This window comes from Leptonychotes weddellii, chromosome 4, assembly GCF_054177405.1.
Source record: "Leptonychotes weddellii isolate Sample4059 chromosome 4, ASM5417740v2, whole genome shotgun sequence".
Lineage (NCBI taxonomy): Eukaryota > Metazoa > Chordata > Mammalia > Carnivora > Phocidae > Leptonychotes > Leptonychotes weddellii.
The window spans coordinates 59,199,506-59,218,225 of NC_138372.1; the positions used below are offsets into that span (position 1 = coordinate 59,199,506).

Sequence of the window (18,720 nt, forward strand, 5' to 3'; positions counted from 1 at the left end):
CACCATACTATACATATACATATATATACCAGCAGCCATAGTGGCTGCACCATTTTACATTCCCAGTCCAATGCACAAGGGTTCCAATTTCTCCACATCCTCACCAACCCTTACTTTTCTAGGTTGGTTTTTTTTTTCCTGGTTTTTTGATAGTAGCTATCCTAATAGGTGTGAGGTGATTTTGCTGTGGTTTTGATTTGCATTTCCCTAATGATTAGTAATGTTGAGTATCTTTTCATGTATTCATTAGCCATTTATTTATATACCTTCTTTAGAGAAACGTCTATTCAACTCTTGTTTTTTAATTGGGTTGTTCGTTTCTTTTTGTTGTTGAGTTGTAGGAGTCCTTTACATATTCTGGGTATTTAACTCCTTATCAGATATATGATTTGCAACATATTTTTACCCATTCCATAGGTTGCCTTTTTACTCTCGACTGTGCCCTCTGATGCACCGCTTTTAATGTGATATAGTCAAATTTATCTATTTACCTTTGTTGCCTGTGCTTTTGGTGTCATATCCAAGGACTCACTGCCACATCCAATGTCACAAATGTTTTCTTCTAAGAGTTTTAGTTCTGTGCTTGCTTCGGCAGCACATATACTAAGAGTTTTAATTCTTATGCTTAGGCCTTTGATCCATTCGAGTCAATTTTTCTATGCGGTGTAAGGTAAGCATCCAACTTCATATGTTTGCATGTGGGTATATAATTTGCCCAATTCCCTTTGTTGAAAAGACCTTTCCCCTCTTTGAACAGTCTTGGCACTCTTGTCAAAAAACATCTGATCATATATATGAAGGTTATTTATGGACTCTATGCTATTCCACTAGCTTATGTCTGTCTTAATACCAATACTGCTAACTTTCTTACAGTACCCTTTATCATTAAAGGCTTTAATTTTTATAAAATCAAACATGTCTCTTATAATAGCTTGAGTTTCTAATCTTAAAATTTCCTAGTCCATATAGCTAAAGCTGTAGAATAACCTTAACTAGTTGTTAAACAAGGCTTTAATCCATCTGGGGTTTATCTTAAGACAGGAACCCAATTTTATTTTCTTCCAGATGGGCAGACAGTTGTACCAGCACCACTTACTACACAATCTACCCATTACCTACTGAACTGTAATACTATCTTTATTACACTTGCACATATTTCTGGATCCTTCATTTTGTTCCACTAATCTACTTATGCCAATACCATATTTAATCTGAATACATGGAATGTAGAGTATTTCAATAACTGTAAGACATTCCTCATTCACTATTCCTTTTCAGTTTCCTTGGCTATTCTCTGAATATACTAGAAAACACTTTAGTTTTACCTCTTGTTTTCCAGTATTAATTATTTAACTATTGTTTTAATGCATTTACTAGAATCTCTAAGGCAATGTTAAATATAAAAATGTTAAAAAAAAAAAGTGATTTTGGGCATCCATTTCTGGGTCCTTGTTTTAATGGTCTAGCCACCTAGGATATTTGCTGTAATTTCCTCCTATTCTTAATTTACTTTGGTTTTTTTTTTTTTAAAGATTTTATTTATTTATCTGAGAGAGAGAGACTGAGAGAGAGCGAGCATGAGAGGGGGGAGGGTCGGGAGGGTCAGAGGGAGAAGCAGACTCCCTGCCGAGCAGGGAGCCCGATGCGGGACTCGATCCAGGGACTCCAGGATCATGACCTGAGCCGAAGGCAGTCGCTTAACCAACTGAGCCACCCAGGCGCCCAATTTACTTTGATTTTTTAAATTAGAATTCTTTTTTTAAAGTAAGTTCTAAGCCCAATATGGGGCTTGAACTCACGACCCCAAGATCAAGAGTCATACGTTCTACTGACCGAGCCAGCAAGACTCCCCTAATTAGAAATGGCCAAGATTTTTATTTATTTATTTGAGTGAGGAGAGACAAGGAGCAGGGGGAGGGGCAGAGGGAGAAGCAGACTCCCCACTGAGCAGGGAGCCTGACGTGGGGCTCGATCCTGGGACTCCGGGATCATGACTTGAGCCGAAGGCAGATGCTCAACGGACCCAGGCACCCCAGAATTGGCCTTAATGAACTTTATTAAATGTCTTCTCAGCAGCTACTGATGATTTACTATATTCCTTATTTCATCCACTGATATAATCTATTAACAGATTTGATACGAATGATCCTTGCATTGGTATGCCTATGGGTCAAAATGTACTATTAGTCTGTTGCTTCATATCTAGATTCTATTGGTTAATATCGTATTTAGAAATTTTGCAAGTGAAATTGACCTTTTTGGGTAACATTTTTATCAGGGATAAAAGTACATGTGCTTCACAGAATACATTCAGTAGCTTTGCATCTTCTATACCATAGAAAAGGTTTTATTATTTATTATTATTATTGTATGTTCTTTATAAATTAAATGAAACCCAGCTGTGAAATTATCTGCTATGGTGCCTCTTTGCAGGACATATCTTCAATCATCTTCTGACCCTTTAGTGGGAATGGGTCAATTCAAGTTTTTCACTTCCTGGATCAAATTTACTAATTTATATTTTGCTATTAAATCATGCATGCCCTCTCAATTTTCAACTTTACATCATAGCATGCATGTAATATTCTCAAGAAAATTGCATAACATTCCATTAATCTCCCCTATATCCATGTGTCTTTGATGTTTCCTTTCTCGTTCCTAATCTTGTGCATTTTTACTTGATTTTATTTTCTTCTACAAAGGTTTATCTAGTTCATTGGTCTCTGCAAAGAACCAGCTTTGTGATTTATCCTTTCCACTATTTTTGTTCTGTTGTTTCCAATTCCATTAATTACAGCTTTATCTTTAATTTCCATGTCGTACTTGGTTTTGGTTTTATTTTCTTAATCCCTAAATATGAGTACTAAATTCTCTTTTTTTTCCTCACTTAATAAAAGTATTTAATTAGTATGCATTTTCCTTTAAATACCAATATTGGCCAATTAAACGGAAATTTTCTCATTGCTTTCTAGATAATCTTAATCTTGCTTTTGATTTTAGAATGTTTTAAGTCCATCATTAGAACAGATACATAAAAGGTACATTCACAAATGAATACCACAAAACAGTTTGACCACTTTAAATGGATGGATAATTTATCAACAGGGATAGATCTAAAGTACATAATGTTGAATTGGAAAAAAAGGAAGATACAGAATGATACGTACTGTATGAAACCACTAAAGTAAAAATTTAAAACCTGCATTACAGCACACTGTATCTGGATATAGACATCCTATAAAAATATAGTCATTGAAGGTTATGTACTCTGTTGCCTCAGAACAAAGAAATGGGGACTGGGGAAAGATTAAGTACTCTCTGTTCTGGTGTCTTGTATTAATCTTTTGGTATCTAAACAATTTAATGAGAACTAGTGCATGTAAACAAAAGCTAATAATTTGTACCAAGGCAATTTAGTATTCCTTACAATTAAACATAACACTATCAAAATAGAAGGCCCTTAATATTCTACTTACCTAGTTTTACTCAATTAATTCACTATGGTAACAAAATCATTCTTTTATTCCTTCTTTTGATAAAGATTTACTGAGAGTAGAATATTTAGACACAAGAGGACAAGGCAACAGAGGTTCTAAGCTACTTCAATTTCTTCTCCAGTGTATACCAAAAGAAAGAAGGCATGCATGCTTTCACTCTGGTCTGACAGTTTGCCCAGGGAAGACAGGTACTAGGCATTAGAAAAGACAGACAACACAAAGGCAGTGAAAATAAATGTAAATGAAAATGCCTTTTTTTAAGTATATAGATGTAGATCCCACAAAACTCTGAGATTCCTTTAGAAGCTTGTGGTTCACAGGATGGGAATCACCAGGGAGCACAAGAAAATTCAAGCTCTGCATGGAAATTAAGGCTTTTCATAATTGACCCCAATTTGTCCTTACCTTTACAATCTTTTATCTGGCAACCTTTTCCGCAACCTTTTCCTCTAACTACCCTAACTAGACTTATTTGAAATTTTCTCAGCCTTATAATGATGGCAATAACCCCAACTAAAAAATGTTCCTGGACGAATTCATGTTCTATGATGTACAGCTCAGTTGCCCATCTGCAGATTCAAAACTGATTCTGAAGTTATTACTTTTAAGCAGGGGGAAGGAGGGAATACCTTGGCAGTACAATCAAGTTTCATGCCCAAAATTCTACCCTTGCCATCCAAAAAAAACAGAAGAGCACATATTCAAGTTTTAGGAAAAGCAAAGGGACCTGTGTCATTAATATTTGTTACACATCAGGACATAGTTGGTGACCTAATAAAAACCTTTTAATATGGAGAAACCATGTGCATTCCATTGTCTAGTCTATTCTAAAAGGTAAAGCTATTTATAGAGTCAGATTCAAGCAACCATGAGAAAAAATTTATGTCAGGAAAACTGGTAAATAATTTATAGTCATAGAGAAGATTGATATGAATCCAGAAAGTCTTTACTAGCAGGTGGCAGAACTGTTCGTATTTTTAACAAAACTCTGGATAAAGGCACAGAAGGCAGGCTTGCAAAATCTAGTTATAAAATTTTAAAAATTAAGCTTTTTAGGGGTGCCTGGCTGGCTCAGAAGAGTATGCGACTTTTTTTTTTTTTTTAAGATTTTATTTATATATTTGAGACAGAGATACAGAGAGAGAGAGAACAAGAAGGGGGAAAGGCAGAGGGAGAGTGAGAAGCAGGCTCCCCACTAAGCCAGGAGCCCAATGTGGGTCTCAATCACAGGACCCTGGGATCATGACCCAAGCCGAAGGCAGACACTTAACCATCTAAGCCACCCAGGCGCCCCAAGTATGCGACTCTTGATCTCAGGGTCGTAAGTTTGAGCCCCACGTTGGCAGAGTTTACTTAAAAAAAAAACACAAAAACTAAAACCTAAAAAATAAACAAATAAATTTTTTTATGTAACTTGTAAATGTTTTTTTATAGGTAATGGAGAGTAGAGAGTACACTTGTGATGTACAGAATTTTGAATCACTACATTGTACGCCTGAAGCTAATATTCCATTATATGTTAACTATATATACTGAAATTAAAATTAAAAACAACAAAAAATAAATTAAACTGAAAATAATACTTTTTTTTTTAAGATTTCACTTATTCATTTGATAGAGAGCACAAGTAGTGGGGAGAGGTAGAGGGAGAGGCAAAGGGAGAGGCAGAGAGAGAAGGAAAAGCAGGCTCCCGGCTGAGCAAAGAGCCTGAAGTGGGGCTGCATCCCGGGACATGGAGATCATGACCTGAGCCGAAGGCAGACGCTTAACCATCTGAGCCACCCAGGTGCCCCTGACAGTAATAGGTTGTTTTCTTTTTTTTAAGATTTTATTTATTTATTTGACAGAGAGCAAGAGTAGGAACACAAGTAGGGGGAGTGGGAGAGGGAGAAGCAGGCTTCCCACCGAGCAGGGAGCCCCGATGCGGGGCTCGATCCCAGGACCCTGGGATCATGACATGAGCCAAAGGCAGATGCTTAACGACTGAGCCACCCAGGCGCTTGGAAAAATAAGCTAAAATTAACAAAGACGGTCATACCATATCCTATATTAGGGTTCAAAGAATCTACTGTCTAAAGTGACACTAAAAAGAAAAGGGTTTCAAGTATTTAGAATCCAGACTCTAGGAGATGCATGGAACAACAGTGCAATTCTTACTCAATTTATCAATAGGTTTCAGGATAAAAAGAGTAATTGGTCTTATCGTATTCATAAACTAGATTATATCTGGAATATTTTATTTATGAAGAATACTAAAAGCTACAGGGGCGCCTGGGTGGCTCAGATGGTTAAGCATCTGCCTTCGGCTTGGGTCATGATCCCTGGGTCCTGGAATCGAGCCCCACGTCCGGCTCCTGGCTCAGCAGGGAGCCTGCTTCTCCCTCTTACTCTCCCCCTGCTCGTACTCTCTCTCTCCATCTCTGTGTCTCGAATGAATAAATAAAATCCTTAAAAAAAAAAAAAGAATACTAAAAGCTACAGAATAAGAATACCTTCCATAGAAATCCTTTAAAATAAATAATTTGGAAACTATCTTGTAAGACAACACTGTGGCTAAGAGTAGTTTCTGGAGCAAGGCTACTTAGGTTCAAACCCAATTTCCCTATGTCCTAGGTTTGTGACCAGGGTTATTTCTCTGTGCCTCAATTCCCTCATCTATAAAACTGAGATAACCATAAATATCTACCTCATGGAGTTCTGGAGTATGTATAAAGCACATACAAAGTGCTGCGGCACCTGGCTGGCACAGTCTGTTAAGCATCTGACTCTTGGTTTCAGCTCAGGTCATCATCTCATGGGTCATGAGATCTAGCCGCCTCTGGCTCTGAACTCAGCAGGGAGTCTGCTTGAAGATTCTCTCCGTCTTCCCCTCCTGACTTGAGCATGGTTGTGCACACACTCTCTCAAATAAATAAATCTTTTAAAAATAAATAAATAAATAAAATTTAAAAATACATATAAAGTGCTTTAAACAGAGACAGTAAACAATAAAATATTAACTACTATGTGAAATAATTCAAGTATGGACTTTTAGACAGAAGACAAAGGTTGGCAGACTTGATATATGTGTTCCAATTATTTGGACATAATGATTCTTTAAGTATGAGGAATACTTTTTTTATTTAACTGGAGAAAGTTAGCACTAGTAAACCCAATCAATGGTGAAGATTTTCAAGGATTAGAGCTATTAAGAGATCCGGAAGTGGGTGGAAAAACTCCCTCAACTCCCCTTTGTTTGATAGGATAATTCTGAGGCAGTTCCACAAAAATCTCCACAGGATTAACCCCCCCCCACACACACCAGATCCCATTCATTGGCCTTTTTTCCCTTCCTTAAATCTTTACCCACTCCCTCACTGCTGCTTCCAGCATCTCACCTGCACCCATGTCTTTTCGTTTTTTGGTTTTTTTTTAATTTAAGTAAGCTCTACTTAACATGGGGCTTGAACTCATGACCCCAAGATCAAGATTCACATGTTCTACCAACTGAGCCAGCCAGGTGCCCCTCATCTATGTTTTTATCTAAAGGCCTGCTTTCAAGATAGCACTTCAGAGAAACTACAAGAACCACAAAAAGTAATGCTACGGACATCTAGCTCAACCTAAAGCTGCCCAAAGGAATCTCCTGGTCTCAATCTTCTCCCAATTACAGTTCATTCTGCATTCATGTGGAATACATACCTCTTCTGATCAAACACCTTTAATGAATGAAGTCTTTCATAATTTGTCTTTTTCATCTCCTATTACTAACTTACATAACCCATAACTTACTATCAGCCAATTGTTCTACCAATCCTGTGCTCGCTTCGGCAGTACATATACAAATTGTTCTACCAATCCTTTCTTAAATATAACTCGTATCTTTTCAGAAACCCAATTATCTTTTTATTTTAGAAATGTCCTACAATATTCCCCTGTTGAAAACCTTTCAAAGCTCACTCATCTCAAATACCATCTCTACCAAGACTCAATAACAAGTAACATCTCCCTCACCTAAATTCCTGGTTATAATACTCATAAGACACTTACAGTAGTAGTGGGGAAAAAAAAAAAACTACCCTACCTGACCAGAAGTTTGACTATACTTCTTTGAAGGCAGAAACAATGTTTCATTATTTTTATTTTCCAAAGGGCTTTCCCTGGTAAACTCACAGATATTTACTTACTTAGCCTTCTAAGATAATTTTATTTTGATACACGCACAATTTTTAAAATATTAGTTCTCAGAGCACCTGGCTGGTTCAGTCAGTAGAGCATGGGACTCTATCTCAGAGTCATGAGTTCAAGCCCCACGATGGGCATAGAGCTCACTTTAAAAACATAATAATAAAAATAAAAGTTCTCTTAATATATACACTATACATATATATACTATACAAAATTCATGCTCCTTTTTACAGATGATTATACCACTGTACTTATCTTGGAATCTTTGGAGCTATCCTATTTATCAAAATGCTCTTGCCATCACATGCAGACTTGAAAAAAAAAAGTTTAAAAACTATACTAAAGAAGGAACTGTTACTGGGGCACTGTCTGGCTCAGTCGGAGAAGCATATCACTCTTGATCTGGGGGTTGTTAATTCAAGTCCCATGTTTGGTGTAGAGATTACTTAAATAATTAAAACTTTAAAAAAAAAGCTAGGGGCGCCTGGGTGGCTCAGTGGTTAAGCGTCTGCCTTCGGCTCAGGTCATGATCTCAGGGTCCTGGGATCGAGCCCCGCATCGGGCTCCCTGCTCAGTGGGGAGCCTGCTTCTCCCTCTCCCACTCCCCCTGCTTGTGTTCCCTCTCTCACTGTGTCTCTCTCTGTCAAATAAATAAATAAAATCTTTAAAAAAAAAAAAATTAAAAAAAAGCTGTTACTTATTACTTTTAAAAAGATACCCATATTTCAAATTTCTCACCATAAATCTTTCATCATTTTTGTACTTCATGCTCTTGCAGAGTCCACAGTCTTATTTTATAATTCACAGTGCTTTAATATCTATCTGAATTCCAATTTTTATCAAAGGTTACTTCAGCAAGATTATTTCAGGCTTTAATGAAATTCTGATCCTTACACAATTTTGAAATGCTTCTGTCATGGGAAAAGACTTTACTTCTTGGCATTCCTAATTTAGAGACTTGGCATGAGGTTCAACTAAGATTGCACATGTGAAAGGTCATTGAAAATTCTAACAGCAATACATAAAAATTAAAAATTATCTCAACTCAGAATTTCAAATATTTAAAATAAACTACTACAATCTAATGCCATTAAACTGCAATGTTATTGGTTATTGGTAGTTTATGAAAGACAAAAAGTGAAAGTTGGCAATAAATGAGATCAAAAATAAGATGTAATCTTAAGTAGACTATCCCTCTTGCATACAGCAGGTCAAATATTTTATTCCTGGAATATTTTTCGTATAATCCTTTTCTTCCAATCCTACCAAAGTAAATGAAATAACACAAACCGGGCGCCTGGGTGGCTCAGTTGGTTAAGCGACTGCCTTCGGCTCAGGTCAGGATCCTGGAGTCCCAGGATCAAGTCCCGCATCGGGCTCCCTGCTCGGCAGGGAGTCTGCTTCTCCCTCTGCCCCTCCTCCCTCTCATGCTCTCTCTATCTCATTCTCTCTCAAATGAATAAATAAAATCTTTAAAAAAAAAAAAAAAGAAAGAACACAAACCTACCAACATAATATAACTATTACCACTCCCTTTTATAAAACTAGCATCATCTATCAATAAGATTCCTACTTTTTCCCTTATTTATATTAATATTAATTCATTAACAATATTTGTATTAGGTTCAAGTCAAATAGCTTATTATCTGATTTGATCAGACCTTCCCAAATGATAAAATCCCCTCAACTAGAAATGATTTGAAGACAGCCTCGTTATATTTTAAACAGATTTTTCTTAAAGAAAAAACAATCTACTTAAACTTTAAAAATTATATAATTCTGGGGTGCCTGGGTGGCTCAGATAGTTAAGCATCTGCCTTCAGCTCAGGTCATGACCCCAGGGTCCTGGGATCAAGCCCCACATCAGGCTCCTGGCTCCGCGGGGAGCCTGCTTCTCCCTCTCTGTCTGCCTCTCCCCCTGCTCATGCTCTCTCTTTCTGTCTGTATCTCTGTGTCTCAAATGAATAAATAAAATCTTAAAAAAAAAAAAAAAGAAAAATTTAAAAAAATTAAAAATTATGTAATTCTAAATATCTATTAAACAAGACGTCTAGAGATCCCTGTGGTAAAATTCATCCTCAGTTTAGAGCCTATGCATGCTCCTGCTAGGATTTTACCCTCTGGCCCAATTTTCCAGGCCTAACACTAATTATAAGAGAATGTAAACCCTAAAAATGTTTAAGTTGAGTGCAAAACACCTAGAAGATTCTCAAACAATAGTTCAACTTGCACCCTGTAAACATACAAATGAAGAACATTTTGTACTTGGTAAATATATATGACTAAAAGTCTGGAAAACTACACACTATGAAAATTCGACACAAACAAAAGCTGCTGATGGACAGACTGTACGGGATAACCTCTGAAACAACATGGATCAAATATTGGTCGGAGAAAAATTCCAGGGACGATGACACCTAGGATTTTCCCGTTAATAACAATGAATAACGGGGCTTTGGGGCTGCATGAATAGGTCCGATCACCTCAAATTGCGCTACAAAGCGAAACCAAGACCTAGGATCCAGCGCGCTGCGGGGCTTTCAATCGTCTGCGCCCACCATGGGGGGCTGGCAAATCGGATGGGACACCGTGGAAAGGAGCGGGGCCCCTCTCAGGGATTCGCTTCACCCCTCCAGCCTCCCGCTTCCCAGGGGAGCGCCCCCTGGGGGACCCTTCCTCAAATCTGCAACTGACTTGCGTCCTTCGTCGATCCCCGCCGTGGCGGCCACCAGATCATTACTGTAACGCAGAGCACAGAGACCTAGGCCTTCATCTCCCCCGCGCGCCCACCACCACCAAAGACTAAGAAAAAGAAGCCACTGCAGCTGCTGCAGCCCCAGAGCTTGGGAGCGAGAACCGAGACCGGCTCCTGGCGGCAGGCGAAGCGCCCTTCGGCCCCGCGCCCCTCCCAGGAGCGCCGCGCTCACCTCCACGGCCTTCCCCGCGGACCCCGCCAGCGCGGCCAACGGTGGCCTGCGGCCGCACCTCCGCAAAATCCTCTTTCACTCCCCGGGATTCGGAGAGGGGAGGCGTCGCGTCAGAAGGGCCGCGAAATGGCTCCTCAGCGCTGCCCGCGGGGTACCCGCCTCCCGCACCGGCCACTTCCCGCAGCAGCCGCAGCTCCTTCCGGTGTCTCCGCGGACGCCGCAGGCGTCTGGGGCGTCGCGGGAGGGCGGGAAGGGGCGGAGCTGCCGAGACAACCAGCCCCACCCCTGGGGCGTGACCGCGGTGGATGGGCCCAGGTGCAGAGACCGTGGTGTGTCCTAACCCCTGGGACTTGCAGAGTGGCTCTGCTGCTGGGACGGAGTACTTGCAGAGCAGTTTTAGGCTTCGGGCTCTTGTCATTTTTACACATATTCTCCCCCTCTTCTACATTCACACTATACGACCTTTGGCAGGTCTTGTTTCAATGCATTAGAGAATTTGCATTAAGGCTGGCCACTGAAGGGCCTTAGGTTTCCGACCTTATGCAAAGAAATATTAGACAACATAACTCAACGCTGTTTTCTCTCCTCTTTCTTCTCCCAACTTCTTAGGGCTTAGATTCTCTGAAAGTAATTTATTTTCCTTTTCCACATCTGCAAAGGAGAAATTCATCTCTCCTGTTTTCCCCTAGGCCAAAATCAAGATAAAATGAAATATTTATTGAAACCTTAGCATCTGCTTAGTGCCTAGAGCGCTGAAAGAGACATACCTTCTAATAGGTCCGAGGTGATCGGACCTATTCATGCAGCCCCAAGACCTTCTAAGGTCTTCTAACTTAAAATTTGTTCAATTGATTACTACGCAAACAATAAAAACAGTTAATGAAAATTATTGTTAAAATTGCCAGTTTCAATCTATCTGATTATCTCTAACTTTATAGTTTCCAGAATGGGAGCATGTAGCCAAGTACTATGCAAAATGATCAATCTCCATCAGAATCAAGTAGAAAATATGGGAGCTTCTACTTCTATTTTTATGATAAAAGTGGAAAAAAATGAACCTTTGCTAGCTATATAGGAATTGACACCAATACCTCGGTTTGCACCACAAAGGGTCACCTACCTGGGTTCACTGAGAGAGGATGGAGGTTTCACAATTTGGAGGATGCCTATGACACTACCATTCCTTTTTTTTTCAGCATATTTCGAAATACTATGTTTACGTACTACAGGATGTAGGCAATGTGGTTAATTTTTATTTTAAAAATCGAATATCTAAATGTTTTAAATATTACTCCTTTGTTAAGAGATAAGAGTGATCATGAAAAACATTTCTTCTCTGATGTCTTGTTATCTGGTATCAGACTTAAAGGAGAATTGTGTGGATTTATTTGAAAAAAGACAGTGTTGGGGCACCTGGTGTCTCAGTCGGTGAGGCATCTGCCTTCGCTCAGGTCATGATCCCAGGGCCCTGGGCTCCTTGCTCAGCGGGGAGCCTGCTTCACCCTCTTCCTCTGCTGCTCCCCCTGCTTGTGCTCTCTCACTCTCTCTCTGTCAAATAAATAAATTTTTAAAAAATCTTTTTTAAAAAAAGAAAAAGACCGTGTTCTAGATTTTCTAACATTTGCTGTGATAGCAAGAGGCTCTCATCAATATGCTAGTTGCAAAATTTTTTTAATGTGTACATTTAATATTTAATCAAAGTAAAAATGGTGGGGGAGAAGAAATGAAGGAAAGGAAGAAGAAAAGAAATATGGGTAGGAAGAGGGAGAAAGGAAGACAATTAAGTGGTTATATCAAGACAAATACCTTCTCCAGGGGCACCTGGGTGGCTCAATCATTAAGCATCTGTCTTGGGCTCAGGTCATGATCCCAGGATCCTGGGATCAAGCCCCGCATCAGGTTCCCTGCTCAGTGGGAAGCCTGCTTCTCCCTCTCCCACTCCCCCTGCTTGTGTTCCCTCTCTCACCGTGTCTCTCTCTGTCAAATAAATAAATAAAATCTTTTTTAAAAATAAAATAAATTAAATTTAAAAAAGGACAAATACCTTCTCATTTTTGCAATTGAGTAATGGCAAGTGAAAATGGCACAAAACATATATTTGATGTTCATATGCCTGACAGAATAAGCCTTGGCAAAAGCTATTCCCCTAGTCAGACATACTATTACCAGATACTCCAAACTTCGATCCCTCATTCACCTGGCTAACTACAGCCCTGATATTCCTTTTTTAAAGATTTTATTAATTTTGTTTTTCATTTTCAGAGAGAGCGATAGAGAGCACGAGCGGGGGGAGGGGCAGAGGGAGAGGGAAAGAGAGAATCTCAAGCAAACTCCTCCCTTAGCACAGAACCCAACATGGGGCCGGATCTCACAGCCCCAAGGGATCTCACAACCCCAAGATCACAACCTAAGCTGAAATCAAGACTTAGTCGCTTAACCAACTGAGCCACCGAGGCACCCCTGGATGGATATTCCTTGTTTAAAGCAACACTATTCACCCCGTTATTCCTCATTTCAGCATCCTGTTTGTTTCCTTCAGACAATTTATTGTAAATTTTAATTATGTTAAGGTTTTTGTGTGTATTTAATTTTTTGTCTATACCCTCGAAACTGTAAAGCTCAGTGAGAGCAGTGAGTATTTCTGTCTTGCTCACAGTATTCTCAAAGTCCAGCATTGAAAGACTCAAATATTTGTTGATTCTCAACTGGGGGTGGTGGGTGTTCCCCCCATGGTGGATATGTGGTAAAATTCCTGAGGAGGACTGGAGGAAGAGAAACCAGCTACATTCCTTTGCATTAACACGACGGGAGAGTCCAAAACATCATTAGTGCCACTATTGAGAAGCCCTGATTTAAACTGAGGCTTTATAATATGTTTTTGGATATTAGTGACAGAAACTCAAACTGTTGTTCCTAACGTGCTAAACAAGATGGATTTGGTAGGGGGCAGGCAGAAACCAATTTTATTGTTTCTCATTATTGTCTCTGAAAACTCTGAAGATCCCTCTCCGTTCCTAGGACAAAACCTTAGGCAAAGACTTTAGCTTTTCCCAAGTAATTAAAAAGTCCTAGAGTCATGTTCTAATAATAAACAAATGGTCTTTTCTCCCTGGTATTAAAAAATCCTGTCCAGTGGCAACGTCAAAAATCCCAGAACCCTACAGGTGAAAAATTATCTGCCATTCCCTCCCTACCCTTCCCCCTGACTGGCTTTTCATTTTGGGCCCCTCCTGGGTTGAAGAAGACAGGGACAGAAAGGATCTTTCCTGACTAGAACAGTTTTGGCCTGATGTCATTGCCCTCTGGGTATAGTTGAGGTCTGAGGCTGATCTTTCTCTCCTGGAATCATCACTCACCTACAATCTACAATCTACAATCACCTACAAGCAGTATATCTTCCGGTGTACCTTATGACATATGCCTCAGTCCTCTGGTTTCCAGGGATCCATCCAAAGGTTAGGATCATCTCACCCATGAAGACAGTCCTATTGGACAGCCTCTCTCAAGATGACCCAATCCAGCTCTCTTACATGGGGTCCTCACTTGGTCCACAAAAAGCACATGTGTATCTTTCACAGAAGTATGTGCTGTTCCCAATCAGCCTGTGTGCATCTTTTGCTTGGAAGCAGTCTTAGCCAATTGACTTAAGACTTTTCAAATGAGAATGAGTTACACAGTCTTGTCTGTCTAATATGCCAAAGGACATATGTCATCTTTTCAAAATGGTCCTCTTAAAGCCCTTCAGACTTGTCTTGAGATGAGGGGGAAGCATCTACCTCTCTACCCTCATTATAGTACCTTGATTTGGATGGGAAGGTGTTTGACATTGGCTTTTGAGGCCTCTGCCAAGAAAATCCATTTTTATTTATTTTTATTTTTTATTTTTTTAGATTTTTATTTATTTATTCATGAGAGACAGAGAGAGAGAGAGAGAGAAGCAGGCTCCCAAGGAGCAGGGAGCCCGATGCGGGACTCGATCCCAGGACCCTGGGATCATGACCTGAGCCAAAGGCAGACGCTTAACCATCTGAGCCACCCAGGCGCCTAAGAAAATCCATTTTTATCTATTCACAAATAGGGTAAGGGTTCAGTTTACTCTAGCTTGGGGATTCTCAAAGATAACACTACTGACACCTTCGATTGACTAATTCTTTGTTGTGGGGTATGGTTCTGGTGCATTGTAGGAGGTCTAGCAGCATATGTATTATCCACTAGATGTCAATAGCACCTCCTCCCACTGGTGACAAAATCACCCCCACTTGAGAATTACTGCTTTAGTTTGGGTTGGTGCTTCTCAAACTTTTTTCTGATTATCAGATTAGATCATTCAGAAAATTAGGTCAATAGACAAGAATGCTTACAATTAGAGGTTTCCAGCAGGGATCACCATCTGGGCATACCGTAAGCTACTTGAAGCACATCAGTGGGCTGGGGTACATCACTTGAGATGCTCTTAGGCAAAAAAAAGGCTCTAAGGCCAAATTTACTCCTCTTATCTCATCTTGGTTATTGGCTCTTTAAATCCAAGGAAGGCTAACTAGAACTGGGCACTCGAACATTACTAGGATTCCCCATGATCTCTTCATCAGTCATTTCTTGAATTTGCCATCTTGCAGTTTTCTCCAAGAACAGAATTCCTAGTTTAAAAAAATCCCAAATAATGGGTTTATTGTCTTCACCTTGGTTAAGTGCTTCTCGGAAGCATTCAGCCAGAGGATTATGGTCATGGAAGAACAAAGCAGCTCCAATGACAATTATGTGGATGGATGGAATGAAAGTTTCCAAGAGAGAAAATAAGGGGCCAGGTCAACCCAATATTATTAAAAAAAAAAAAAAAAAACAAACCCAAAAAACCCTGATACTGGCTTAAAGGCTAAGTAAAAAGATTTCTGACAGGCCAGAGGAGGAAGGATTTTTTTAGACAGAGGGAAGAACATAGGCAAAGGGATATCAGGAAGAGATAGTATGCTAGATATGGGAACCTACAAGGGATCAGTTTTACTAGAGCCGAGTTTGAGGGCAAGGAGTCAGGGAATAGGCTAGACAGAGAAGGCAGATCATGAGTGATTTTGTCTGCTAAGTAAACTTTTTCCTCTAGAGATCCATGAAGAACTTTAAGAAAGGAAGCAACATGATGAGATTTATATATTGGATTACTTGGAGAGCTGTGAACGGCATAGATGGAGGCAGACTATTGTAGTATATAGACAAGGGAGTCTAAGAACCTAGCAGTGGAGATGGCCATGAGAGCTACTTAGGAGATAAAATCAATAGATGTACAACTGACTCCATGGGGAATGGAACCTAGGAAGATTTTTCTGTACAGATCCTTTTCATTCTTGCATAGATTATTTTGATAGTTCCATGTCTGACTCTAGTCTCTCCTCTAATCTAATGCCATTATTCTGAACACAACTCTGTCTAAAACATAAATCCAATTGTGTAACACTTCAATGATTCCTTGTTGCCCCAGACTTTTTTTTTCTCATCAAGGGCCTAGGATGAGATAAGCAAGGTGCCTCAGGTGCAATATCTAAGGACCTTGCACTTGCCTGAAACAGAGCATCTGTGTACTTTAGCCACCTTGCTTGCCTTATCCTAGTCCCTTCGTGGAGTCAGTTCCATCCAAATTTACTCCTCTTATCTCATCTTTTGTTACACTCAATCAAACATGCAGTCTTCAAGCTCGTCTGGGATAGTTTTTTTTGTTTTGTTTTTTGTTTTCTTAAGTAGGCTCGATGCCCATGGCGGGGCTTGAACTCAGGACCCTGAGATCAAGAGCTGAGCTGAGATCAAGAGTTGGACACCTAGGGCATCTGGGTGGCTCAGTCAGTTAAGCATATGCCTTCAGCCAGGTCATGATCCCAGGGTCCTAGGATCGGGTCCCACATCCAGCTTCCTGCTCAGCAGGGAGCCTGCTTCTCCCTCTGCCTGCCGCTCCCCCTGCTTGTGTGCTCTCTCTCTCTCTCTCTCTCTGTCAAATAAATAAATAACGTCTTAAAAAAAAAAATTGGATTCCACTGGGGCCCTTGGGTGGCTCAGTCGGTTGAGCATTTGACTCTTGATTTCGGCTCAAGTCATGATCACAGGGTCATGGGATTGAGCCCCACAGTGGGCTTTGTGCTGAGCGTGGAGCCTGATTAAGATTCTCTCTCCCTCTCTCTCTGCTCCCCTCCCCATGCTCGCACTTTCTCTCTCAAATAAATAAATAAATAAATAAATCTCTTAAATAAATAAAAGTGAACACTTATCCTTCAAGGGTCACCTTCTAGGAGAAGCCACCTTCTCCAGGCTGTTTGGGAATATTCCTTAGTGATACTACTAATTATAAACTATACCTTATAATGTCATTATTATACATTGCAATGATTTGTTCACTTTTCCATCTCCTGAACCAAACTGTTGGCAGGGATTTTTTCTTACTTATCCTAGTATATCTGGCATTCAACACAGTACATGGTATAATGTAGAAAATGAACAAATCAATAAACATGCTATTGAAGATGAGTGACTATGAAAATATGAAAGAAATATGAAATATATTTTCTAACCTGGGGAGAGAGTTATTTTCTTATACTTTTCAAAATGTTCATCATTTAAATATATAGATAACGGATGCAACTCTTTTAATTTTATTAATTTTAAAAATAGAACATGGTTTTCTAGACTTTTGAAATATAAGGTTTCTAAATGTGCAAAATAGGAACTCTTGTTTCCATGTGGTTTAATTTTAATTTTACTGTTCTTTGTCTTAAAGTAACTTTGAAATAAACTTATTTACCTAAGCTCTTACTAGAGAAACATTTGTGTCGTCTGATTATTTTACATTTTGATGTAAATATCCAATAGAATACATGCTTCTTATTAGAGTAGCATGGCATTTTGACAACTACTGAGGCAGTCCAGGGAGATCATGTTCTTTTTTTTATTTTTTAAAGATTTTATTTCTTTATTTGACGGAGAGAGAGCACAAGCAGGGGGAGAGGCAGAGGCAGAGGGAGAAGCAGACTCCCCACTGAGCAGGGAGCCCGACATGGGGCTTGATCCCAGGACCCCGGAATCATGACCCAAGCCGAAGGCAGCCGCTTAACCGACTGAGCCACCCAGGCGCCCCAGGGAGATCATGTTCTAAGTCACCTTTTGGCATCAGATCTTTAACTTTTACCATTTTCCTAAACTCTTTAAGCCTCAATGTTTTTGATCTAAGAAATGACAATAATAATTTTTTGAGGGTAACAGCTTTGTTGAGATGTAATTCACACACTTAAAGTATACAATTCAATAGTTTTTAGTATATTCACAGATTTGTACAACCAGCACAATCTAAGTTTAGAATACTTCACTGCCAGGGGCACCTGGGTTGCTCAGTCGGTTAAGTGCTGGACTCTAGATTTCAGCTCGGGGTCATGAGATTGAGCCTTGAGTTGGGCTCTGTGCTCTGTGTAGAGTCTGCTTGTCCCTCTGTCTCTGCTCCTCCCATTCCCCCCTCTCAAATAAATAAATAAATAAAATCTTTAAAAAAACAAAATAAAACAAAAAAGCAGTCCCATACCCTTTAACAGCAATCTCCATTTTCCCACAACCTTTCCAGCTCTAGGCAACCACTAACCTACTTTCTGCCTCTATAGATTTCCCTATATTGGACATTTCATATAAAGAGAACCATATTATATATACATATATATATCTTTTACAATGGGCTTCTTAGCATGTTTTCACATTGTAGCATGTACACCATTCCTTTTTTATGATCAAATAATATTCCATTATATGGACATACTACTTGTTATTTATCCATTCATTAGTTGTTGGACATTTGGGTTGTTTTCACTTTTTAGGTATTATGAATAATGTTGCTATGCACATTCATGTACAAGTTTCTTTGTGGATGTATCTTGTACTTTCTTTTGTGTATTATCTAGGAATGGAATTGCTGGGTCACATGGTATCACTTTGTTTAATATTTTGAGGAACTGAATCTGTAATATTTGGATGTATACAGTCACATTCTAAATTAGCATCTGGAACAATAGTCTGAGTTATAAATGCCTTGGTCAGCTTAGTTCTGACTTGTGGAGGAGTCTGCCAAACACTTACGGGTGGGTAATGAGAACAAAGATAGAATGGCC

The 18,720-nt window shown here is 39.5% G+C and overlaps 1 protein-coding gene across 5 annotated transcripts in view; it reads right to left on the reverse strand.

The window, feature by feature from the left end:
• Positions 1-10,811, reverse strand: part of USP33 (ubiquitin specific peptidase 33) — a 59,214-nt gene extending 48,403 nt beyond the window's left edge. For 2 of the 5 annotated variants that reach the window (XM_081817004.1, XM_081817003.1), the window contains exon 1: positions 10,650-10,808. Coding sequence is in view for 2 of the 5 variants with exons in the window: in XM_081817005.1 (XP_081673131.1) it covers positions 6,184-6,258 (75 nt within the window). In the remaining 3 variants the exon portion in view is untranslated. Of the gene's footprint in view, positions 1-6,183; positions 6,415-8,402; positions 8,926-10,591 lie in introns of those variants that run through there. The other 3 variants (XM_081817005.1, XM_031027207.2, XM_081817006.1) reach the window with 3 other exon arrangements.
• Between the last annotated feature and the right edge of the window lie 7,909 nt (positions 10,812-18,720).